General features: G+C 54.1%; 1 protein-coding gene across 6 annotated transcripts in view; it reads right to left on the bottom strand.

The window, feature by feature from the left end:
- The window catches only part of TBC1D2B (TBC1 domain family member 2B), a 59,039-nt gene that overhangs the window by 13,150 nt on the left and 19,631 nt on the right, over positions 1 to 26,258 (bottom strand). For 5 of the 6 annotated variants that reach the window (XM_045560485.1, XM_045560486.1, XM_045560490.1 and 2 more), the window contains exons 2-8: positions 25,023 to 25,176; positions 16,034 to 16,202; positions 9,174 to 9,337; positions 6,159 to 6,379; positions 5,096 to 5,479; positions 1,458 to 1,568; positions 320 to 513 (exon numbers count right to left, since the gene is read on the bottom strand). In XM_045560485.1, coding sequence (XP_045416441.1) covers positions 320 to 513; positions 1,458 to 1,568; positions 5,096 to 5,479; positions 6,159 to 6,379; positions 9,174 to 9,337; positions 16,034 to 16,202; positions 25,023 to 25,176 — 1,397 coding nt within the window. Of the gene's footprint in view, positions 1 to 319; positions 514 to 1,457; positions 1,569 to 5,095; positions 5,480 to 6,158; positions 6,380 to 9,173; positions 9,338 to 16,033; positions 16,203 to 25,022; positions 25,177 to 25,328; positions 25,365 to 26,258 lie in introns of those variants that run through there. The other variant, XM_045560487.1, reaches the window with a different exon arrangement.

Genomic DNA, 26,258 nt, shown 5'->3' with positions numbered 1-26,258 from the left:
AAACAGCCTCCCTGTACAGAAAACCCGGAGACCCCTTGGCCTGAAACCACCGTGGGAACAGCTGTGACTCAGGAGAGGTTTCTACTCCTCGCGAGACTGGCTCCTCGGGATGCAAGGAAGGATGGGAAGCGAGGCCACCTTGTCACGTGAGAAATAGGCCCTGCTCCCAGGACGCCTGGGCTGAACCCCACCACCATCCAATTACGGGGAAAGACGACCTCATCTGCTCTGCTGACCCCCAGCACCTGCCACGAGCATCGGATGAGACACACGGAGCTGAAGGGACTTCAGCAGCCCCCACAGTCCGCGGCACCTTTACCTGACAAGGTGAGGCTTGATGAACGCTTGCTCCGGCTGCTCTTGGCTCTCCACCTGCAGGGCGTCCTCCAGCAGCTGGGCGATGACCTCCCGGGCAGGCCCCTGTTCCTCTGAGCACACCGGGGTCTTCATTTCTTGAAGCAGTATCAGGTATTTGCTTTCGATCTGGCACAGCTTGGCTTCCAGGCTGGAATACTGCGGGGGGTGCGGCCGTTACCTCCCTCCAGACAGAAGCAGGAAAGCAGCCCCCAGGCACCTCAAGTAACCAACGAATGACAAGCCCACGAGGACGAGGAAGACAAATGTGTCAAAGACCAGAGAATAATTCACGCCGGGTTCCCAGTGGCTGCCACGGCCCTGTCTTCCTTACGGGGTCTGGCGTGGACAGGGGGCGACCAAACCCATCACCCCGCCAGGGTGGGCGTGAGCAGCAGACTCCAGGCCACGTGCCGGTTACTGAGGTCACGCTTGGTGCCACTTAGCCCAAGGGCCACGAGCAGCCGCCCCAAGCGAACCAATCAATTTTTCCTCAGGACACTGTGACCTGGCCCAGCTCCCACCCGGCAGCTTATCAGACACATCAAATCCACCCAGGAAACAGGCAGGAGTAGGGTCTGGGAAGACGCTCGGAGTTTTGTTCACAAAAGTACATAAGGTACATCACAGCTGTTGACAAGTGTCATTTGATTACAACTGAAATGTCTATGGTCCCTTTATGCTTCGAAAATCCCTTTTCAGCCGTAACATATCTGGCTTTCACACCAATCCCAGTGGGTTTACAGGAGGCATTAACCTTACCATCCTCACCTGACAGATGTGAAACTCAACAGCATAAACCAAAATCCAAATAACCTTAATTTAGGCGACCTTGTAATTGTACTTAGTTTTCTGAAAACGCCATTAAAAATGTTTATGCAGGAATGGAAGCCACACCTCAGGGCCTTCTCCGTCTTCATCAGAGACAACATGAAACCTCGTGCACAGCTCCATGCACTGTGCACACCTTACATATATGTTGGTGCATGTAAGTAACCGCATCTCTCCAAGCATGGGAGTTGAACCGGTTCTCAAAGCGTGTTTACCGTGAAATGGGTTCCTGACCTCCCCTCCCGCTGGGTAACGGACACGCCCCAACTCACCTTTGCCATCAGGTTCCTCTCTCTCCTTTCTGCGTTTCTCCGTAGAGCTGAGAGTTCCAAAATCTCCTTATTCAGAAATTTGTTTTGGGTTTTGTACCCCTGTAGATTATCCTGTCGGGGAAAAAACAAATCCATCAATTCAGCTGGTTGAACACGGACTAACATCCTATGTAATTAGCACCCTGCTGCTAAGGTAGAGCAAACGCTGAGCAACGGGGGCTGTGACTTTCTGGTTACTCTTTGCGGCGGCAGAAGGCCGGAGGCACAATGGCTGCAATGAGGAGACAGACAAGATGCGTATTTAACAGTGGTGATTTTTCTCAACTGATGACAGGAGACATAAATAGTGCTTACTTCCTAAATCCATGCAAATATTTCATCTATCCACAATTCACTGAGGTGGCACAAAAGAAATAATTCCTTATGTTCTTTTTTTCTTTTTGTTTTAGAGACAAGGTCTCACTCTGTCGCCCAGGCTGGAGTGCAGAGGTGCAATCCCAGCTCACTGCAGCCTCCACCTCCTGGGCTCAAGCGATCCTCCTGCCTCAGCCTCCCTACGAGTAGCTGGGACTACAGGCATGCGCCAGCACACCTGGTTAATTTTTTTGTTTTTTGTAGAGACAGGGCCTCACTATGTTGCTCAGGCTGGTCTCGAACTCATGGGCTCAAGCAGCCCTCCTGCCTCAGCCTCCCAAAGTGCTGGGATCACAGGCACGAGCCACTGTGCCTGGCACTTTTTTTTTTTTTTTTTTTTTAACCAGAGAAATTGAATGTATTTTCTGTAAATTCTCAGTTTTACTTATCCAGTTTACGTAAAAAAGGCTACATACCTATACAAAAGCCCTTAACTAACAATCACACTTAATAAAAAATACCTACAACCTACAATGTGTAAGGCACGTAAGAGAACGTGTTCCTCAACTTTTTTATGTTGGAAAGTTTCAAACTTAGGAAAAAGCTGAAAGGTGCACAATGAACGTAACATGTTACAGCTTCCTCTTGAATTCGCCATCACCTGCTGCCACGTGTGCTCCGCACCTTCACGAGGACACAGGCAGGGACAGGGTTTGCCAGGTGCAGCCCAGAGCGCAGGGCCGGCCGAGGGGGTATCAGCGTCGGCCCCCGGGAACCCGGACCGAGAAAGGCGGACAAGAAAAGGGGGGTTCGTGTGAAATGCTGGGAAAATAAAGTCTGGGAAACGTCTTTAGACCATCCTCATGGCAGACACCATCAAGCAGCAAAACAGAAAGAGAACAGGGACGGAGGAGTGAGTGAGGACAGGAAGGAAGCACAGTTCTGAAATCGCCCGTGAGGGCCACATGGACGGTGCTCAGGCTGTAACGGCCGCAACAACAACCCCAAAGTCCAGCGACTTCAACACGGGAGAAGAAGAGGAAAAGCACTGGAAGAGAACATGGAAAAAATGAAGTACTTAAATCACCAGTGTGGTAAAATCCTGGGACCTATATTTATTTATTTATAAACTTTATTTATATGTACAAATACAGGCCAAGTAACAGTGGCGCGTGCCTGTAGTCCCAGCACTTTGGGAGGCCGAGGCAGGAGGATCGCTGGAGCCCAAGAGCTTGAGGCTACGGTGAGCTGTGATCACGCCACTGCATCCTAGCCTGGGCAACAGAGCGAGACCCCATCTCTAAAAATATACATGTTCAACTAGACATTTTAAATTTTGGGTAGAAAGAAGGAATCAGTATTTTTCTCCAACCACGCCCTGTCTGGAGCTGAAGGACGAGAAAATCCATCCAAACACCCACTTCTGTCAAGCCTCTCCCTCGTCCTCTCTCAGACCCTGTCGGCTCTTCTAGAAGGTGCCACTGCAGAGGGGACCGGCCTTAGGTGTGAACGTCTGCAGCACAGAGGGGACCCCCGGCCCTGACAGTAACGGGGCAGCGTCAGAAAGCGAGAGGTCCTGGCCCAGGCAGGACTCACCTGTCCCACCTGGCACCCACCTACCCACACACGGCCTCATCAGCCATGGCCGCTTAACCTCCCTGTTGTGACACTTCGGAGCCACAGGCGTTTAACACTGTTGAGAAATGCCGGGGAAAAATCTCACGACCAATTCAAACCACTCCACCCATTCATCACGCTGCAAAAAGGAAAAGGGAGGGAAAGTGCAGCTCTGACCAGCTCTGCCCGCTGTCCCCGAGGAGGGCTGTCCCCGAGGAGGGCTGACCCTGAGGAGGGCTGTCCCCGAGGAGGGCTGTCCCCGAGGAGGGCTGTCCCCGAGGCGGCGGACACAGCCGTGCTGGGCCAGGGTACCCTCCGCCCGCCACGCCCCAGACACCAGCGCCCTCCAACCGCTCTCCACACGCCACAGACACACTTGCACAGCACGCGTGTCAGCTGACACGGGGCGAGGAGTCCCAAATGTGCATTATTAATGGGATGCACATTTAGGGTCAGGTATGTTCAAGGTTGTGTCCATTAAAAGAAAAAGGACTTCTACTGGCAGCACTAAGCAAGACCTCTCATGAATGAATAAAAAACAAAGGCTTCTATAGTGGATATAAGAATGAAGGAACGAGACTGCGGGTTTTGTTGTTTTGATTTTCCTCATTAGTAAATCCTCTGACCTCACCTGCCCCGTGGTGCTGTCAGGAGAAGCGTGGCTGTAGGAGACCACGCACACGCCAACAGCGCTGCCGTCACTCCGTGTGGAATCACACCCGTGGTCCCCAGCATACCCGCTGGCCACGCATCAGCCCACACGCCAGGCACACGGCAGGCACCGCCAGGCATGGGGTTAGCCCTCAGCAGCAGCCTCCGCAGGGGACAACCTTTCCCACTCAAGGACAAACGTCACCTGGGGGCCAAACACCCTCGGAGCTGAATCACTCGCGGGAAGAGAGGGGCCAGTTCCTATAGACCGTTAAGGGTTTGGGGGCATCGAACGGGCCGGACCCACGGCTCCTGGGGCCCTTGTCCAGCGAAGCCTCCCAGAGTGCTAAGAACTGGTGGCAGCAGGACTTTTACAACCTTCCTTGTGGTCTTCGTGACGGTGGCCGGGTGGCCCTCCCTCTGGCCCGGCTTCTCCAGCAGCAAAGAGAGTCTGGCTCTGCCGCCTGCCACCAACGCCCAACGCCGCGTGTTTCTTCGACCTCAGGAGCTGGTCACCACCCCAGGTAGGACCGGGAGTCACTTCTGTCCAGGAACCAGCCCCCACCCTCAGGGCTGGCCCAGAGAGGGACACGTCTACTTTCTAGGTCTCAGGACCCTCTCCCAGGCCTGCCTGAAGCTGGGTCCACTCCCAGCTGACCCTGCACCTGCTGGGCACAGCGCTCCCATCCCGGCCCTCCGGGGTCCCGCAGCCAAGTCTGTGTGCGGAGGCGGGGGAGCAGCCTCTGACATCAGGCCGGGCAGTGAGGGCTCTGGGTGGTGTGAACAGGAGGCTCTGGGTGGTGCGAATGGGACGCAGGGGAGGGAGAAAGATTCGCAAGCGTCCTTAGCAATGGCAACGTCGCTGGGCTAAGGATGCTCCTTTGCACACGGGTAACTACCTGACTACACGTATGCAGCTGCTCTGCCGTCACAGCTAGTTGGCTCGGGGAGGCCAGAGCCGCTCAGGGATGTCGACGGCGCTGAGGTTTGGGCCTCGGAGCCCGGCCCGTGCTTACCTTCAGCCTGTCCAGCTCCAGCTGGTCCCTGCTGGCGGGGGCGGCCGGCGGGGAGCCAGGCATGGCGGCGGGAGGCGACAGGCCAGCCTCGCTCTCGCTGAGCTTGATGATGACCTCGTCCTTGGCCTGGATGGTCTCCATCAGCATGCCCAGCTGCTCGCTGAGCTCGCCCACACGGCGCTGCAGCGCCCGCACCTCCTGCTGCAGGCCGTCCCGCTCCAGGCCCAGCCGCTCCAGCTGCCCGGCGAGGCCCAGGATCTGCTCATCCTTCTGTCGCAGCAGCTCCAGCGTGTCCCGGGGGGGCCCCTCGCAGAGCCGGCCGCTGGCGAAGTACCTGTCGTACTGCGAGGACCGCACCGTCTGCTGCAGCAGCCGCACCAGCTCCTGCAGCCGGGGGCGGGGCGGGGAGCGAGGAAGAGGAGAAGCAGAAATCACCACACTGCATGGGGCAATCGTTGGAATGGGCGGAAATGCAGAAACTTTACTGCAAACACTTTAATACCGAACTTCCTCTTGGAGGATCTCAAAAATAGAGAGGAAAAAATACCGACTCCAAAAAGACTGTCTGCAGAGAACAATGATAGGAAACAGGAAATAATGGACCCACACGCTGTAATTAGCAATGGCTACAAGGAAACGTCCATCAGTACTAAGAAATCTGTGCACTTCTGAGCAATTAAGTGTAATCAGGTCTCATTAGCTCAGAAGGAAACTGTGTTAACAGGATGTAGAAGCTCTTAACACGGTTAAAGAGCTCTGGGCGGGCGCTGTGTTTGCAGAGATCCGATCTCCGGGGCGGGGCCGGGCGTGGGCGCAACTGCGGCCTCCTCTGACCTCCCTGAGGATACCTTGGCTGTCCCTGCAAATGCACACACCTGAACGGATGGTCACACGCGGCAGCGTGCCCAGGACAGGGGCCGCGGCAACACGCAGCTTTGAGGGAAAGCACCTTCTGGGAAACAGACCCGTCCCCCGGAAGATGCAGGAAACACACGCCGGGCTTCCCTCCTCGGTCCTCGGCTGCTGCCGTGGGAAGAGGGGGCAGAGCCGGAAGGACAGTTACCTTCTGGCTGGACAGCTCTTTCTTCAGCCCCTCCAGCTCCTCCTGCTGACTCTGCACCTGCAGCTGTGTCTCCGAGGCCGGCCTGCCGCCCGACGTCCCCTCGCTGGAAGGGTCACCACTGCTGTGACGATTTCTGTACGACCCGATGATGTCTTTCAGAGGGCGTTTCCCTTTGTAGGGGTTACGTCCAAACTCGAAGGGGAATCCTGAGCCGGTCATGCCTACGTGTAAACAAAGCTTGTTTAAGTGCAGGCCAAATCTTCCTCCCGGAAACTACAATAAAACACAGCATTCTCACAAGCCATCCTCCAAGGCGTTGTGCATTCACGGAGAATGCCGGAAGACACAGCTGACCCTCTGCCCCCTACAGCCCAATAACAGCCAACATGCTTGAAACCAAGCATGATTCCCCACTGGATCCTTCCTTGGAAGCTTCCACCACGTAATCACTTTACAGGAAAAGTGAGACGTGCTAGGGATCCTTATTCCTATTTCTGCTAATTTGTCCTTAGTGGGAAAAACCCCAAATACTCAAATGTATGTTTTGTGTTTTGTTTTGTTTCCCAGTGTGAACACACCGCTGCGGCTCGAGTGTGTCCTGCAAAGCTCACGTGCAGGAACCTCAGTCCCCACCGCGGCAGCGCGGGGAGGTGGGGCCTGACCAGACGGCTCTGCCTGGCAAGCAGATCCAATGTCACTACGAGAGTGGGTCACAGAAGCCAGTCCAGCCCCCTCTTGCTCCTGCCTCTGCCACAGGACGGCGTAGCACGAAGATGCCAGCCAGATGCCACCGTGCTCTTGGGCTTCCCAGCCTGCAGGACTGTGAGCCACACGCATTTCTGCTCACTGGGAACCGCCCGGCCCATGGTGTTCTGTTGTAACAGAACCGAAACACACGTGTGTTAAAGCACCACTATATTCTCTTCCTTAAAAATGGGTATTTGCAAATGCTGTGGGATCCAAATAGATTTTCATGTGGATAAATTCAGATGTTAATACGTACTCAGAATACAAAGAGGAGACACAAGGGAGTATATACCATGTAGGTCTGATTTACATCAAGTTAGAAACAGGCAGAACCAATCTACACTGTCAGAGTCAGCACAGCCGTCCCTGGGGTGGGGACACCCACTGCAGGGCCCTGGGGACGGTGCTGGCATCGTCTTCCTTCTTGAGTGAGTGCTGGTCACGCTGGTTTTCACTGTGACAATTCACTGAGCTACACGTTCCTTCCCCATTTGGGGACTTTTCTGTAGGTTATACTCCAATAAAAAGTTTACTTAAAACCGGGGGAAAATACCGGGAAGGGAAGTTTACTCCCTGTGAGTAACGTGGAAACAAGCAGTGGGCCGAGTCTTGGAGCCGGTTCAGGAAACGCTCATGAATCAAGCAAAACCAAGGTTCCGCGGCATCTTTGTCTCTGCAGGTCTGTCACACACGCCCTCGGAGAGCGGATGAGGCCGGGCGGAGCCCGCGAAGGCCGTTGCCAGTCACGACAACACTCCTGCAGTTTCTCACCCCCCAGCTGTCTGAACCCTGCTGACCCCAGTCTTGCTCCCACCCGCCCCCCACTCCACGCTCAGCGTCCCCCGCAGGTCAGAGCCAACAGTGCTTGTTCTCAGCAATCCCAGTCCCTCTTCTTCCGGAAAGCTTTCCCAGCGCGCCCAGCCCCTCCCCCAGTGCTCCCACGGGCCACACCGGTCGCTGGTGGTCACGTACGTCCAGCTCGGCCGCACCTCACACCGCGTCACGCTGGCCCCGTGGGCTCCACGCCATGACCCTGCGGGACACGGGCCGGTTCCTGCTCAGAGCAAATCACGCCGGTCCCTCTCCAGGGGACAGAAACAACATTTCCTTCACTAAGTACCTGCTCTCCCGGTAGATTCCCCAAAACCTTGCCTCCCACCCTGCAGGTCCGTGCTAGAGTCAGGTACAAGGCGGCATTCTGAAATTACTTGTTATTTTATGTTTAAAACATCAATATTCCCTAAACGAATTAACAAATCGAGGGTTGTTAGCGGCTGGTAAAAGCATCAGGCAAACGGCTGGTGGAGAGTTTCGTGCCGGGACCAGGCCGACGCCCCCCAAGCCCAGAGAGACGAGACCTGCCGTGACCGGTTCCGGGTGTGAGGCAGCAGGAGTGGCCGCCGCCTCCACCGGGAGGTCTTCTTGCCAAAACTAAAACCCAGCCCTGAATCCGGACAGGCCGTGGGTCCACCCAGCAGCACACGGGACGTGCGTGTTAAGTCGCCTACAGAGACACAACCAGCAAGGTCCAGCCATGCGGAATCCCCAGCACGAAGAGCTGGTTCCCCACAAACGTGGAAAAGGCGGGAAAACACAGGCAGCAGTTTGGACGAAAGCCCTGAGACGACACAGCGATCAAACACAACGTGTGAGCTCGTCCGGATCCTCCTTGGAACAAACTGACTATAAACAGACATCTGTGAAACAACTGAGGTCGTAGGGCATTTTAAGAACTTACTGTAACTGTTTTTAGATGTAATAATAAAGTTAGTTCTCTCTCTTACACAGACATACTAAAGCATTTACAGATACAACGGACTAATGTCTAGAATTTGCTTTAAGACAGTCGGCTGACGGCAGGGCGGGGAGGGCTGGAGACCGGAGGAGCTACAGAGGGAAACACGGAGGCCGCAAGCTCACGTTCATGGAAGCAGGGTGACAGGGACACCAGAAGGTACCTATATTCTCTTCTTTTGTACATTTCAAATATCTATCAATAAAAAGTTTTCTTAAATCAATAGTTCCACAATGAGCACTATGACTTCTAGGTATCCTATCTTCAAAAAAGTTTAAGAGCCATTGAACCAGACAGTCAGTTGTTTCTTATAACATTTAATTTTTCAAGCCTTTATGTTTTATGTCCCATAAAGACAATACAAGCCCCCACTGGACCCTACCCTTTCAGATAATAATAAAGTGCCTCCCACTTCACCAGCGGTGAACACACGGCAGTGAAGAGAATGTCACAGAAGGGAACCACGTTTATACCTTTGCTCACTTCCGGGGCCGGTTTCTTCTTCTCTTCCTGCACCATGGACTCCTCCAGGTCCTTAGGGGTTGGGTCCAGAAGCTCCCACTCCTCACTGGTGTAAAACACAGTCTTCCGGCTGTCACTGTGCCCTCTCCCAGGACGGAAGGAGGACATTGAATTTCTGTGGGGAAAAATATATGTGTTACTAAAAAAAGAAAGTAAAAATGTGAACTAAAAATTAGTGAACTTGATGATATTGCAACAGAAACTACCTAAAATGAAACAGAAAAAGACAAAAGAAACAAACAAAGGAAGGAAGGAAGACGGATCAGGGAGCCAAGAGACAACATGGAGTGACCTAACGCACACGTGACTGGTCCCCTTCGAGGGGAGGAGAGGGAACAAAAGTATGTCAAGAAATAATGACCCAAAATTTCCAAATTTGATGAAAACTATAAACCCACAGATCAGAGAAGCTTAACAAACTTCAAGCACAAGAATCATGAAGAAAACTGTATCAAGGCACATCATAATCAAATTGTTAAAAAGAAATAATTTTCAAAAATTTTAAGTGTAAACCTATTTTGCAAAAGAAAGAAAGGTATAGTCAAATTTTTATTGCTAAACTGTCAAAAGGTAAGACGTATGTGCTTATTATGAAAAGACATCTCAACTTATTCACGTTTTTTTTCTTTATTTTTAATTTCAGAATATTAGGGGGTACAATCATTGTGGTTACATATGTTGCCCTTGCATCACCCAAGCGAGAGCTACGTGAAACTGAAAATCATTCGGGCGGCGAGTGAATGAAGTACTGAAGAGGACACGCTCACAGGAATCAGTCACACAGACACACAGGTATGTGCGCATACTCCTTGCTAACATATCCGTGCTTACCGAATGCTGCCTCAGCAATGAAAGGAACGAAATATGAAAACTCTCAACAATACAGGGACGTCTGCAAAAGACCATGTTAAAACACAGACACACAAGACTACACACAGTATGGTTCCATTTACATGAAATTCCTTTTTTTTTTGAAACGGGGTCTCGCTGTGCTGCCCACACTGGTCTCCAACTGCTCCTGGTCTTACGTGACCCTCCCTCTCAGCCTCCCAAGCAGCGGGGACCAAGGCGCGCGCGGCCGTGCCCGGTGTATACGATGAAGTTCTCAGAAAGGCAAAACCATAGTGAGGGAAAGCAGACCGGAGGTGTCCAGGGCCAGGTTAGGGGGTCCACTGCCAGGGGCCGTGAGGGAATTTTTAGTGTGATGAGAACGTTTGCATTTTGGTGATGGAGTCGTGACATCACGGTGTGTAATTCCTAAGATCCATCCGCCTGTTCGCCTGAAATAAGTGCGCTTACTCTAGGTAGATGACACCACAGCAAGGTCATTAAAATAAACAAATGGAATAAATGGACAAACACACACAGAAAAGGAAGAAACGTGCATCATTTGGTGTTTCCTGAGGTGGCTGAACAGTAAGGGGGGGAGGCTTCATCTCCAGTTTGAATCAGACAGACGATATTCTCCTACAGAAGTCATTTCTTAATGATTAAAAAAATACATGATCTTTTTGCCTTTTTATTTGAATTTCTTAGAGTACTTAAACAACTCAGACGCGTGCAGAGAAGCCACCAACACACGCATGTTCCCACCACAGCACTGCAACGTAGGGACGCCTGGCCTTCTGCTCACTGCTCCGGCAGAGGCGTCACCGCGAATGTGGCCGTCACACCTGCTACACCCTGGTCCGTGTTTCTCGCAGTTTATTTACTCAGGACCCAGCGAGCTGCTGCGTGGACAGCACAAAGCCCCTGACAGGTGCCGTGTGGTCCCCAAGTCTCTTCCAGCGCCCGGCTGGCCCCACGCAGCTGCCCGGAAACCGCACAGAGGGGCTCTTGCCAATCCCCACGGTGACCCCGTCAGCAGACACTGTGTAAAGCTTGATGTTACAAAAATTGTAAAATTTCAAAATAGTTGCTCAGCGAGAAAAAGAAAACTCTCGCAAAGGCTTGATGACTTTTGCTCATTATTTTGACACCACTGGCCGTCCCCGCACGGAGCCCCGGCCCCGCCCACGGCCAGGACCTCGCAGCAGCGGCCTCATCTCCGTGGCATGTCACCACTGTCACCGCTAGGTTTAGGGGCAAATCTCCGCCATTTGCTCCTCGGCTCCGGTTCACAAAGGGCGAGGACAGGAAGGAGGGATACGGGCAGGACACCCACACCAGCCTGGGGGAGGGAGAGAAAGTTCCATGACTTCCACACCCTCCTCCCCCCGAGGTTTCGCGCCTCCAGCCCGCGGCAAGGCCCACCTGGACACAGCTCTGCTCTCACCTGCAGCCGGGGACGGCCCTGCCGGGGGTGCCGTGCCGCCTGCCGAGCCTTGGTCGGGCTCAGAGTGAAGCCTCTGGAAGCTGAGACCCGGCAGAGCCAAGCCCGTTTCCGCTCTTGGTGGCGAAACCCAGTTCCGCCATTGTGCAACACAGGCTGTCACGGCAGACTCTCAGACGCTGCCGCTCCACGCAGCGGGGTTCTGGACGCACGGCGGGCTCAGCCCCCTCTGCTCTTGCTCTCCTGCCTCCGCCAGGGAGGACGCCGCACAGAGTCCTCACCGGATGCCACCACCCTGACATCAGTCCCCAAACCCCTCAGCCTCCAGAACCGCAAGCCAGCAAATGTCCTTTCTTTGTAAATTACCCGTCTGGTGACTAAGACATCCCTCCCCGCTTCTCCAGACCCGAGGGGCAGAGCTCTAAGCACGGCCCAGCACCCAGGACGGACGCCGGTCCCGGTCACAGAGCCGCAGGGCTCCGCTCCCTGCTGGCAGCGCCGCTGTGGCCCAGCATCCCCCATGCACAGCCGACACGCTCCACCACACCCGTGCTCAGGCATGTGCGCCCTCACCCTCACCGCACACACCCACCCCTGGTGCGCGCACACACACACACACACACACACACACACACACACACACACACAAGGGGACGCACAGGCCTCTAGTCCTTTTACCTGCTGTGATCTGGACTGTTAAAGGCTTAAATGAAAAAGCCGTTTAAAGCAGGAAACCACGTGAAAGGAACCGAAAACAAGCCCACGCACCTGTACAGGTGTGTGCACACAGGCACCTGGCGCGGCCAGGCCCTCCTCGCCGAGCCTGGGGCTACTCGGTGCGGTCCCGTCACCTTTCCTGGGCAAGTCACACCCATCACCTATCACCTAAGCTTTCCAGTTTTGTTCTGCTTCTTTTTAAAAAATGGAACAATGACTTACAATTGTGAAACTAATTCTAAAATTCTAGAATTTTACAAGTTTTTAAGAATTTTTTTCTCTGATTTTTCACAACTGTGTCACCTACATCCTTAATCTTTTTAGTGACTCACCTTTAGCAAATTTCCCCTACGTATTCAACTTATTTTTCATAGAAACAATTCCACGCTATACTTTATAGGTCCACTAAGCATTTCACTAAATTGCACGATTACGGTAACAGGTACGACAGGCGTCACCCAGCCAGGAGCAAGCCCAGTGACTCGGGGCAGGTCCGTGGCTGGGCCGGCAGCAGAGCCCACCCCTCCCGCACAGTCGGGGGGACCACGGTGCCTCGGGGAACTGGAAATCTCGGTTCACCGGGGGAGCCAGTCAACAGAGGTCCAACCATATCGTTAAACAGAATCAAAGAACAGACAAGCATCGAATTGTCCTTTAAGCCCTGACTACACTCTAATTTCAGTGGCATTCTGAGTACATTAAGAAATACAATTTTGAGCCATTCATTTATCACATAGTGATAAAACTGTTCTACTATTTGATGGTTATGAAAGTCTGTCGATGCACCTAAAGCATTTTACTGAAACCTTCACAAAGCTGGGCGCAAGTAGAAACACAAACAAAAGGAGACAAAACGCCACAAACACCCAAGTCCTCACGCCCGTCAGCGAGCACGGGGTCCCCACGGAGGCCCCACCTCCCAGGAACGGCCTGGCCAAGCACGGGGCCTGCCCACGGCAGCAGCTGACCCTCCCTCGCACCTACTAAGCGCCAGGCGCTGTGCTGGGCACTGTATGCACACTGACTTGTCATCACCCTCCAGCCTCATGAGGTACGTGCATCACTTTCATCCCCCTGGCGAATGGGGAGGCGCAGGGCTCGGTGACTGCCAGAGTGACCCGGCTACCGAGGGGCACCGCTGGGCCTGACCCAGCAGCCCCCAATCCCCAGGCTGCTCCGCGAAGGCACGGCTGGCAGAGGGTACCTCCTGGTGGCATCCAACACATCAACTGCCACCTGAGCTGTATTTAACTCATGCTGGCTTTGAGCCTGGGGCTTTGTAAAGCAAAACCTGGGCCAAACCCTGTGGGTCCAGAAAAATCTTGCTTGTCGATGTTCTTATTGTTACAGTTAATGTTGACAAATGAATTCCAGAAAAGTGGATTAAATGAATAGAAGTCAATAAATTTCATTTTTCATTAAATTAGAAAGGACCATTTTGTTTTTGAAGTTTTTATGCTATTTTCATAATAAAACACCACAGCCCCAAGAAGACAATTTCTCTTCCTAGTGTGGCAGTCAACGTGTTAACCCTGAACGTGACCCACCAGCTGTGACACACATGTGACACGCTCACATTCCCAGGCAGGAGACATTCACCCCGAACGCGAGGTGGGAACGCACCCCACAATACGGGTCTGTCTCCCCTCGTTCCACCGTCTCCCTGTGAGGGCGGCCGGGGATCTGGGGGGCAAAACTCTGGCAAATCAGCCGTTCCCCAAATACACCCTCATGATGAAAGCGGGAAGGAGCTAGGGAGCACTGAGTCCCCAACCCAGGGACCCGGGCACGGCTTCGGCTCTGCCACACGCTCGCCCTGCGACCTTGAGCAAGTCACTCCACCTCTCTGAGCTTCACCTCTTCAACCTCTAAGGTGCGGACGGGCTCTCAGTGGCTTTCTGGCACCTGCAGGGGCACAGAGCCCGCCCCTTGCCGGGAAGCAGCAGGGGGGCCGGGGGGAGCCGCCCCCTTGCCTCCTCCCTCCCCGTCCCCGGTGCTGGGAGAGCTGTGGGACCCAGTCAGGTGACACAGGGCACGTGGCGCGGACAGCAGCATCCTGAGCAGAGGAGCTGTGGTGAAGAGGAAGGCACAGAATGCTCAGAGCACGGAGGCTCCCGGAGCGAGGACACAGGGAAGCGGCGGACTGGAAAGAGAAAGGAAAACACGCAAAAGCTCACACACCAGTGTTCACGGCAGCATCATGCATAAATCGCCAGAAAGCGGGAACAACCCAAATGCCCACCAGCTGATGAACAGCTACACCAAATACTCCGCGCTCACACAGGGAATCTGCATCTGGCCGTAACGGGAAATGAGGTACTGACAACACGCTACAGCACACATGGAACATGAAGTCCTGATGACATGCTACAGCATGGATGGAACCTGAAGTGCTGACAACATGCTACAGCACGGATGGAACCTGAAAGCATGGTGCTAAGGGAAAGACGCCAGGCATGAAAGGCCTCGTGCTGCACGGTGCCACTTACAGGACACGTCCAGAATAGACACATTCACGGAGACAAAACGTGGATCAGTGGCTGCCTGAGGGGGGGCTGGGGGGACGTGGGGGGGAGGGGGCTGGGGGACATGGGAAGGGAGGGGCCTGGGGGGGCATGTGGGGGGAGGGGGCTGGGGGATGTGGGAAGGGAGGGGCCTGGGGGGACGTGGAGGGGGACGTGGGGGGGGAGGGGCTGGGGGACGTGGGGGAGAGCGGCCTGGGGGGATGTGGGAAGGGAGGGGGCTGGGGGGACATGGAGGGGATGGGCCTGGGGGAACGTGGGGGGAGGGGCTGGGGGGACGTGGGGGGGAGGGGGCTGGGGGGATGTGGGAAGGGAGGGGGCTGGGGGGACATGGAGGGGATGGGCCTGGGGGAACGTGGGGGGAGGGGCTGGGGGGATGTGGGGGGGGGAGGGGGTTGGGGGGATGTGGGAAGGGAGGGGGCTGGGGGGACGTGGGGGGGTGCTGCTAATGGATCCAGAGTTTCCCTTTGGAGATGAAAACGTTCAAAAATTGATTGTGGTGATGGTTGCAAAACTTGGATATATTAAAAACCACTGAATTGTACATTTTAAATGAGTGAATTGTATGGTATATGAAAATAAAGCTTTCCTTTAAAACAACAAAAACAGGCCGGGTGAGGTTGCTCATGCCTGTAATCCCAGCACTCTGAGAGGCCGAGGCAGGAGGATTGCTTGAGGGCAGGAGTTTGAGACCAGCCTGAGCAAAAGCAAGACCTTGCCTCTACAAAACATAGGAAAATTAGCCGGGCATGGTGGCACATGCCTGTAGTCCCAGCTACTGGGAAGGCTGAGGCAGGAGGATCGCTTGAGCCCAGGAGTTTGAGGTTGCTGTGAGCTAGGCTGATGCCACGGCACTCTAAGCTGGGGTGACGGAGACTCTGTCTCCAAAAATAAAAATAAAAATTTTAAAAAGCCAAAAAAAAAAATCAGACTAACAAAAACCCCACCTCTACTCTCAGCAGCCCAGTAAGGAAACCTAGAGCACAGGCCCCAGGTCCCAGCAAGAGGGCCAGGCCCTGGGGACACCCCAGCTCTGCAGCCTGGGAGCCTGGTGACCTCAGACACACATGCTCCTCAGCCAGTTTCAGTCTGTGAAATGTCAACCGAGTGACCCACTGAGAGTCAAGCAATGAAAGCCTCGGTGTGAAAGCGTCCGGCACGGCACACGGGCAGTGATCTGTGGGAAAGCACACGCACACAGCAGAGACCCGCACACACTCCAGGTGGTTTTATAACTTCATACATAAAATGACAACATACATTATCAGAAATGATCCCATTGCGATTTCCAGAGACTTACTTGAGCTCATTGCCCCACTGTTTCAAAGAGTAAAAATTGATAGAATTTGGATGCCCAGGGGCTGGCTGGTTTGCAGCCTGTTCTCCCACCAGCTCTCCGGGCACTGTCTCCACGGCTAGGACATTTCTGGCTTTCTCTGCAGAAGCATTCGGGTGTGGGTTAATTAAATCTGAAAGAAAGGCAAGCAGATGTCAGTGACTCAAAGTTTCCACATCAACCTTGACAACCTACATAAGGCGCTGACTTGATATACTATATAAAAATCTAAACTAGGCTGGGCGCAGTGGCTCACGCCTGTAACCCTAGCACTCTGGGAGGCCAACGCGGGAGGATCGCTCGAGGTCAGGAGTTCGAGACCAGCCTGAGCAACACAGCAAGACTTCAGAAAAATTAGCCAGGCACGGTGGTGGGCACTTATAGTCCACTTGGGAGGCCAAGGCAGGAGGATCGCGTGAACCCAGGAGCTTGAGGTTACTGTGAGCTACGATGAAGCCACTGCACTGTAGCCAGGTAACACAGCGAGACCCTGTCAGAGGAGAGGGGAGGAGAAGGGAGGGGAGGGGAGGTGAGGGGAGAAGAGGGAAGGGGAGGGGAGGGAGAGGAGAGAAAAGAAGGAAGGAAAGAAAGAAAAGAAAAGGAAGACAAGAAAGAAGAGATAAGAAAGGGAAGAAAGGAAGAAAGAACATAAATCTAAACTATATATAGAGAGAGGGGGTATATTTTTAATGTGTACTATGTAAAAATATAATCTGTGGATAGCTTTGGTGTTCTGAAACCATTTTCTTTTTTTTTTTTTTTTTGAGACAGAGTCTCACTTTGTTGCCCGGGCTAGAGTGAGTGCCGTGGCGTCAGCCTCGCTCACAGCAACCTCAAACTCCTGGGCTTAAGTGATCCTCCTGCCTCAGCCTCCCGAGTAGCTGGGACTACAGGCATGCACCACCATGCCCGGCTAATTTTTTCTATATATACTTTTAGTTGTCCAGATAATTTATTTCTATTTTTAGTAGAGACGGGGTCTCGCTCAGGCTGGTCTCGAACTCCTGACCTCGAGCGATCCATCTGCCTCAGCCTTCCAGAGGGCTACGATTACAGGCGTGAGCCACCACGCCCGGCCTGAAACCATTTTCATCTAAAGAGATCTATGTTTCTCAAAGGAAGGCTGTGATATGCTTTCAACCAGCAACTATCAACAGTGTTGGCCAAGGCAGAGAAAAGGCTAGAAGTTTCCTCTTAGATCAGTAAACGTTGCAAACACCTGTGACCAAGGTCCACTCACCTGTACTGATAAGGAACAATATCCAGGACAAATTGTTGGGTAAACAAAAGCAAAATGCAGACCAGATTATCCTACACTCCCTTTTCTCTAAGGAAGTGGGAGGAATATAAACGTATTTGCTAATATTTGCAAACAGCGACACTGAAAAAATTAAGTTTGCGTATCACAGAACAGTTATTTCTGTAAATTCACAGGCAAACACACTGATGCTAAAGCACAGTCGATCAAATTTCAGAATATCTTTAAAACAGACACTTCTGAAACATTTAAGGCTGAGATGATGTGGTGTCCAGAATGTACTTCAAGATGACAATATTTTGTTACTTAACAAAATAATAGTATTTGCTTCAGATAACTCGATATTTGCTTCAAAATAACAAAATTAAGTGGGTAGGAGTATCAATGAAACAAGAAGGGACGTGAAATAAAAATTGAGAATGGGAGGCAATGGTATGTTATTCTCTCTCTGCCTAAGCATACAATTTCCCATAATAAAAAGTTACTGTTAAAAAATGTTTTGACAAAAACATTTCCAACGACAAGTGCTTTGTATTTTTCCAAACGACGTGCTCGGAGAGGAGGGCGCGCCTGTGTCACGCCTGCGTCACGATAACCGTCCTCATCTACATCTCGTCTTAACAAGGTGCCCGCACATCGAGACTGCCGACCACCAACCTTTCTGTGAAAGCCAAACCCGAGCTGAGCTGTAACCACTGATATTGGAGGAAAAGTCCATCTCTGATCGGGTGAGCGCACAGCGGGGCTGTCGGGACAGGTCCCCGGGGGCTGTCGGGACGGAGCTTGCACTTGGCAGGCAGGTCACAGGCATGGCCCGCTCGCGTGGGAGGGGCTGCAGGGACACTCTGCACCCAGGCGTGACGCGAGCAAGTGACCACTGTGGACGCATCAGGGGGCTCTGGCCCTGGACCCGGGAGTCTGCACCAGGCTTCCAAGCAGAGCTCTGGCGAGGAAGAGCACGAGGGTGCTGGGGACAGAAGAATCATGGGCTTAGTAACGGTGACAAGAGCTTGAGTCAAGAGGCAAGAAAACCGGGAGGCTGAGGCGGGAGGATCGCTCGAGCCCAGGGCTGTGAGGCCAATGTGAGGTGTGATCTCGCCACGGCACTCCATGCCGGGCAACACAGCGAGACCCTGTCTCACAAAAAAAGGCAAGAGGTCACAGATCACTGCGGGTTTGCAGTTCTCGGCTCTAATAACTGACGTGTGACGCACAGCCCTGAGGTCACCGGCACCCGTGAGGCAGAGTCCTGTCCCGAAGGGAGACACGGCCAAGAAGGAGACACGGGGAGCCCCTGGCGTGCAGACCCTCACTCTGGGCCTTGGGGTTCCAGGAGATGCCACAGGGACCAGCAGAGGGAGGGGGGAGGCCCACCCTCAGCGCCAGCCACAGTGGTTCTTCCCTTGGCTCTTTTATACACCAGGACGCCCTGTAAGATTCCATCTGGAAAGGGGGTTTCAGCAAACAAAGGAGAAAAAAGTTCAACCACCACCAATCCAGCCCAGCCCCCCACGAACTTCCTGGGCCAGGACCCTGAGGCCCAGAGCCGGCCAGGGCCCGGCCGCCTGCCCCGCGGTGCGCGAGCCCCCCAAGCCCGGGAGAAGCAGCGGGGCTGGGGCCTGAGACCTGCCGTGCGCCCCCTGTGAGTGCGTGTCCGTCTGCGGCTCGTGGGTGCAGAGGGGGCTCTGGCTCCTCCACTTCACAGACGGTGGACCCGGCGCTCGGGCTCCCCGAGGCTGGTCCTCCGCAGCCCCGGCCAGCAGGGCACCACAACCCCAGCAAAGCGAGGAAACAAACTCAGCAAACACACATTTGTGTTCAAGCCGAGTCCAGCCCCTTCTTCCTGTGTGGGCTGGCAGCCAGGTGACAAACGGCCTCTCTGTGGCACGGCCGTCAAACGCTCTAGTGTGGCCAAGTGCCTACGACCAAGAAAACCTCAGGCCTTGCAGCAGTTCTCAGCCCGCACCGGAAACTTCCTGAGGAACTGGAGGCCCGGGGGGTGGGGCGGAGAAAGACCGAGACCAGGCAGAACATGCTGGAGAAACCATTTCTAACTTCACCTGAACAAGAAGCCATTCCCCAGCCGAATGCATGTTTGCTGTGGTCATTACTTTTGCCAGGTTTTGGTGCTCAAAAGACCATGTGGGTTTTGATCAAAAGCGGAGCTGCTGGCTTCTCCTCAATGCCTGCCCTGACATTAGCATGCACAGAACCGCCTCGAGAAGGACGCTAGGGAAACACAAACTAGGGCACGGCAACATTTCCTCGAAGACTTTAAGGGGATGGACTGGTGTTCAAGAACACCTCCTTTGTCTTGCAGCCTCAGTGGGGAGAGAAAGTCTGTGCTTGATGGTTTGGTGTTTAGACTTTCTCTGCTCTTTTTAAACATTTTCAAGTGTCTTTACGACAAGTCTGAGGGAGTTTAGTTTCCTGGGTTCTGATTCCGGCACAGCCTCTGAATTCCAGAGTGACCCGGGGCAGTCTCAGCCCCCGACCTCTGACACTTAACCTTCCCACTTAGCAGAGATACACGTGCTGGGACCCTCTGCACAGGGGTCTCCTGCTCCAATCCGGACCCTCAGCAAGGCCCCCTCCCTTTTCCCCTCCTTCCCTGCGGCTGCGGTCGGCCCAGGTGCTCCTCTGCTGAGAGCGGAACTGCGACTGGGGATTCCCGACTGGGGATTCCCGCACACCCAGCCAAGAGCCCTGGGCAAGGGTCGTCCCCACAAGCCTCAGCAGAGACGGCAAACGAGAGTCTGAACGTCACCAGCGGGAGGTGGGGGAGGACAGGGTGGGGTTAATCTGAAAAACCTGTTTTTCCCTTATCAAGTGAGTTTTAATCCAGATGGAGGAGTGGTCAGGAGGAACAGAGATGTCTTCCAGGGGACCCTAGTGTGCACCTAAGCATCGGAATGGACAGGCCGCAGCCAGGGCCCTGAGAGCCCCAGGGGGCCACCCGTCTGCCCCACCCCACCAAGGACACACATCTGCGAGAACCCAGCCCCCGCGTCTGACTTGCTAACTCGACACCTGGCCCAGAGGACGGACTCTGCGAACACTGGTAAACGTCGGAATGAACGAATGAGCAAGGGACTCGCTCCTGCCGTGGGGGGGAAACCGGGCGGAGGCAGCAGAGGCCCCGCAGCTCTTGAAGGGGTCTGCACTCATCGTCCTCCTCACTCCCCTCCCCCTGCCCCTCACCCCGGAGAGAGTCCCTGAATTGGGGGGGGTCACCCCCGACTCCGTGGCTTCCCTCTGCTCCTCTCCCGGCTCCTCCTACAACCCCCACCCCCCCCTCCACACCGACCCTGAGTTCACCCGGACCAAGTCCCTCCACATCTAGGCTGAGGACGTCTCCGCTGTAACCAAACCCCAGGCCTGTTCCCAACAGTCCCCTTTCAGACCCTCTCCGCTGCTCCAGCGGGCTCCTCCCCCTTGTCACCTCCCTCCCGTCCTCTGTCCCACACGGTCACAGAGCCTGGCACGCAGGCAGCCAGCCACAGACGGGGCAGGTGAGACTCGCTCAGGGGCCCGTAAGCCGCCCCACAGACACGCTGGGAATCGCCACGACTGTACTTTAATACAACGCATGGCCTTTTGTGGCCCTTTACGAGGGTCACAAACAAATACAGCTTTTCTGTCACCTTATGGGGTCAGACACTGAACAACGGCGTGTAACCGAGGGCGCCCGCTCTGGGTCTGCACCGGGCTGCGCTCGTCCTCCTGGCGGCCCGAGACCTGCACAACTGCCCAGGGTCAAAGGGCGCAGTGAGCCCCCACCCCGGCTCACACACGCGCTGTTACGAGGGTGACGGTTAACCGTGACGCAGCAGCTTCGGAGGAGGAAACGTGGTCACCCCTGCAGCCGCCCTCCCAACACAGCACTCTGCGAGAAACGCCACCTGTGCTCACACCAGTCTGTGTCCCGGCTTGTGTCCCGGCCTGTGTTCCTGCTGCCTTACGTGGGGACGAAGCAAACAGCGGGCTGGGCACGCGCCCTGCAGGGAGGCCACTGGTCACTCGCGAACTTGCCTCCTCTGGGCTCCGGCTCCCTCATCCTCAACAGCTGTGAGGGTCTCTGGACCCCCGGGTTTCATCTTTGCAAATTATTCTTTTGTGTAGAGACTAGGTCTTTATCCAAACGCGGAAGACAATGTAGAACATGTAGAACGGTGTTTGAGGCGCGGCCGCTTTCAGAGGCCGGGCTGGAAGGGAAGGTGGGCAGAAAGGACGAACGGACGACAGGGTCCCCTCACTTTCCAACACTCGACTGACCGACACAGAGCTGCAACCACAGTTAACAGGGTCTTACTCTGAACACACGGATTCTAGAAAAGAACCACAGGCAATTACGGGACTGCGCCAGCTTCCTGCTGAACACTCATTCCAGCTCTCCCTGCTCACACATCTGGCTGTTGGTGGTGGCCACATGCTCAGCTAAAATATTGACACTTGGCTCCTCTGACTCCCCCCAGGCAGGCGTGGCCACGTGACCCAGTTCCAGCTGAGGATGCAGATGCTGGGCGTTCCTGGGAAAGCTTTCTCCCTTGTGACACAGGGCAGCCGGCCTGAGCAGGAAAGCTCGTGCACGCTAAGGACGGAGAACGGAAAGTGAGAAACAGCCGGGTCCCTCCACGGCACGGGTGAGTCGCGATGCCAGCCCCGAGTTACCCTCCACATGAGACAGTCAGTCCCCGTTTGTCAGTCCCCACCAGCCAGGTGTCCTGTTAATCACAGCTGAACGTAACCCTGACTGTTCAAAATGACACCAGCTCCATGCGGCTCTTCACACTTGACAATGCAGCTTCCCAGCAGATCCTCAGACAAAGCTAGGGAGGGAGGCGGACAGACTTCACTGCCACGGCCGTCGCCTGCCACCCCTGCACTGAAGGACAAGTGACTTACTCAGAGTCTGACCACTAGCACACATCGGAGCCAAGACTGAGCTGCCTTCCAGGCACATGGCTGGCTCTCGGGGGAAACGGAAACTCCTGTACCTTTCCCCATAGGGACTTTAGGTGCTGGGAGGGTCCAGACAGGTGACACCAAGTGAAATGAAAATGCTCTAAACTACAAGTGAAAACGTTCCAAACAACTATGTGACTAGGAAACAACAGTAGGAAAAGTTTTGTTTTTTAATGCAAACCAAGAGTTATAAAAACAGTCCTCCTCGGTTCCAGCTGGAGTTCTCGGGGTCAGCCGAGCAGGTACCACAAGCACAGCGTCAGAAACGTCACACACCCGGCCGCGCCACGCAGCACACTTGACCTTTCAACCAGTTTTCATCTGATGGTGAAACAAAAGGGGCTAAAACACAGCCTTTTCTTCTCGACTCACTGCCTTAGACTTTTTGACTTCCTCAACTATTACAGTTCGCACAAATCGCTCAGTGGTCCAAAGGTTCACTGTCTGTTCTCAGAAGCTACCTAAAAATCAGTAGAGACTAAAGTTACAGTCATTTCCATCCATAAAATCTTCAAAGGCACTTCGCTGTTGTTAGGATAAAGTCCAAACTGCCAAGGCCAGCTGTGAGGCGCTGGCTGCAGGCCTGGGTGTGCCTCTGCGCTCAGCCGTCCCCCCTGCAGTCCCGGCCACTCCCGCTCATCCTCCTGGCCGCAGCTTAGATGTCACCTCCTCAGAGAGGTCCCCAACCAGCAGGAGCTGAGCTCAGTGCACTCCGGGGCCCTGGCACCCCACACTGCCCCTTCCCTCACTGTTTCCCTGCAAGGCCGCCCTGCCGGACTGGAAACCCTGCGAGGGGAAGGACCAAGCCCGTCGTGGGCGCCAGTTTGCTGCATGAATGTGCAAACGCCAGACGCACGGTCCCCGACCAGAGGGACAGAACCGAACGTGGGTTTCGGGTGCTTTCTGGCTCCCAAGCCACAGCATTTTGGCTTAAAAGAAGGAAGGATACGTGTTACAGAGAGGCTGCAGGGCTAGGTGCTACTTCATTGCCCTCCTTTCAGTTTAACGTCTCCCGGTCTCTGCCAGAGGGAAGCACTTTGCGTCCTCAGAATAAAGTATCCTCTGAGCCAGAGGCATCGGCCACCGTCACCATCGCTGTGGGTCCCCTGTGAGTTTCCGAACGTGCTGATGACTTTGATGCTGAGTTGTGGAGCTTCTTTTGATGAAAGCACCATAACAGAGGCTTGCTAAAAACTCAGTCAACAACGGCTAAGAATCCTGAACTAAACATAAAGGGGACATCAACTTGGAAGGGAAGTGTCCGCTGAGAATGCCCAGTCGGCCACGAGAATGACTGGGAACGCTGCAGGAGAACGTACCAACACGCACAAAGCATGTGTCGTAACTTCCCACTGACCAGAGGGGAACCTGCGAAAAATACTGCGACTAATGAAAACAAGACTGGCAAATCTGGAGAAGAAAAACTAAAGCCTGGGAAGGCATTTGTTTCCGGAACAGATGAGTGCGCATGTGCTGTGACAGGGAACTTGGATGTAGCCCTGTGACCCCTGGGCAGAGGGTCCCAAGGGTTGTACGATGTGCAGACCACATCTCCTTGTGAAAGAGTCAGAACTAACCGTACCTGGCTTAAATTTTAGTGTGCACGCCTTCATGTCCTTAAAAACGCTGGCATAATGGCCTGGCCTTCTTACATCTTCCTGCAGGGCCCAGGGGCTTGTTTCTTTCTGGGCCTCTTCTCCTGCCTGAAGGGAGGGGGGTCACAAAAACAAGCCCAGCCCAGCAGTCCCTGCGGGGGCCGGATGGTCAGCAGGTAACTGTTGTCCTGTTCTGTCTGAAGGGCTCTAACAACCAGTCACGAGAAGATCGTGGGGCTTTCATTTCTGATGCTCCAGTATCCAACCACGTGATCTGCACACTGCACATCGCCAGAGATCGATTTCCACGAGTTAAGGAAATGCCACGAATCCGGAAGAGAATGAAACCAGTGTTTGAGAGTGAAAGTCTTCCTATGACGCACTAGAGAATCACAAGCAGAACGTTTTGAGAATAACTCCCAGCATCTGCAAACACCCGCAGCCTCGCAAGTCTCAGCACGAGCACTTCGTCCTCAGGGGCGGCAGAGAGCAGGTGGCCCTGCAGTCAGGACAGCAGTCACAACACCACAACGGACCACGTGGTGACCTCAGTCGTGGCATCGCTTCCATATGCTTGGGGTCACGCCCGACCCCAAGGTCACTGCTGGGCGTGAATGTGATTCGTACATGGAAGCACTTGGTCGCTGTGACACGCTGCCCGCTCATAAGGGCTCCTCACTATTATTCTTTCTTTCTTTCTTTTTTTTTGAGACAGAGTCTTGCTCTGTTGCCTGGGCTAGAGTGAGTGCTGTGGCGTCAGCCTAGCTTACAGCAACCTCAAACTCCTGGGCTCAAGCATCCTCCTGCCTCAGCCTCCCGAGTAGCTGGGACTACAGGCATGCGCCACCATGCCCGGCTAATTTTTTTCTCTATATATTTTTAGCCGTCCAGATCATTTCTTTCTATTTTTAGTAGAGACGGAGTCTCGCTCTTGCTCAGGCTGGTCTCGAACTCCTTCCTGAGCTGAAGCGATCCACCGCCTCAGCCCCCAGAGTGCTAGCATGACAGGCGTGAGCCACCGCACCCGGCCATTATTCTCTTTCTGAATTCATTTTCATTCATTGCTACGTCAACCTGCCGCATCAAATGGCTGTACACACAGAAGTGACACAGGTCTGCTCCATTTCTGACTTACCTGTGTTGTCTCTGGCCACGAGCCCCTTAGGAAAATCCCCCGGAGTCGGGGAGCTCCTGCTGTCCCACTTGACCATGTCGAGATTGTTGCAATATTCCCATCTCTTCTGCTGAAGCTCCTGCAACCAGTAGGTCATGAGCTGGCGATTGGGAGCCTGGAAGGAGGGAGAGAAACAGGTTACGGCCGCCGGTGAAACGAGGGGCTGAAAACACACTGTCTCCGTGAGTCCGGGCTGCACAGCTGGGCAAGAGCAAGACCCCGTCTTTACAAAAAATAGAAAAATTAGCCGGGCATGGTAGCACACACCTGCAGTCCCAGCTATTCGTGAGGCTGGGGCAGGAGGATGATTTGAGCCCAGAGTTGGAGGCTGCTGTGAGCTGTGATTGGACCACGAACTCTACCCCGGGGGCGGGGGGGGGGGAACAGGGCAAGATTCTGTCTCAAAAAAAGAGAGAGAGAGAAGGAAAAAAGTTTCAGGGAGGTTTGATAATTCTGTTGCTCTTTCACTCTGAACACCTACAAATTCCACCTCGAGAAATCAATTCTTACATGGGTACGGAAGATAGCCTCAACCAATCATCTCTAACAATGATACTTAAACTCTGTCAGCATCTCAAAAGAGTGGACAAACAAAACTGCAGACTGAAAACTAGATTATGGACCTAATTAGAATGGCTAATATTTTTAAAAGCCACACCAAGTGCTGACAAGGGTGTAGAGCAACCGGAACTTTCTGGCCCTGCGGGTGGAACCCGGGATGGCGCGGCTGCCTCGGAAGACGGCCTGGAAGTCCTTTATACAGTTACACGTACCCGCAGGTGGCGACCCGGCAACCCCACTCCTGCATAGTCGCCAGAGAGAAATAAAAACATATTCACAGAAACCCGTATGCAAATGCTCATAGAGCATTTATTCACAAGCACGAAACAGTGAAAACACCACACACTTCAGCAGACGAAGAGCAAACTGTGGCACCCGGCACAGCGGAAGGGCCAGCCGGCGGCTCCCACGACAGGGGTGAGTGTCACGTGCACACGGCCGAGGGACAGCAGCCAGACCCAAAAGGCTACGTGCCGTAGGAGTCCATTCAAGTGACATTCTGGAAAGGCAACATTTTAAGGACAGAGGACAAATGTGCGGTTGGCACGGTGCGGGGGTGAGGGGCAGCACATGAGAATCCGGGGTGAGGGACTTGTTCTGCCTCACGACTTTGGTGGCAGATCTGTGATTCTGCGC

The sequence above is a fragment of the Lemur catta genome, chromosome 9 (assembly GCF_020740605.2).
Source record: "Lemur catta isolate mLemCat1 chromosome 9, mLemCat1.pri, whole genome shotgun sequence".
In the NCBI taxonomy this organism is placed as follows: domain Eukaryota; kingdom Metazoa; phylum Chordata; class Mammalia; order Primates; family Lemuridae; genus Lemur; species Lemur catta.
Note: the sequence above shows the minus strand (reverse complement) of the source record. Positions and strands in the feature narration are given on the sequence as shown.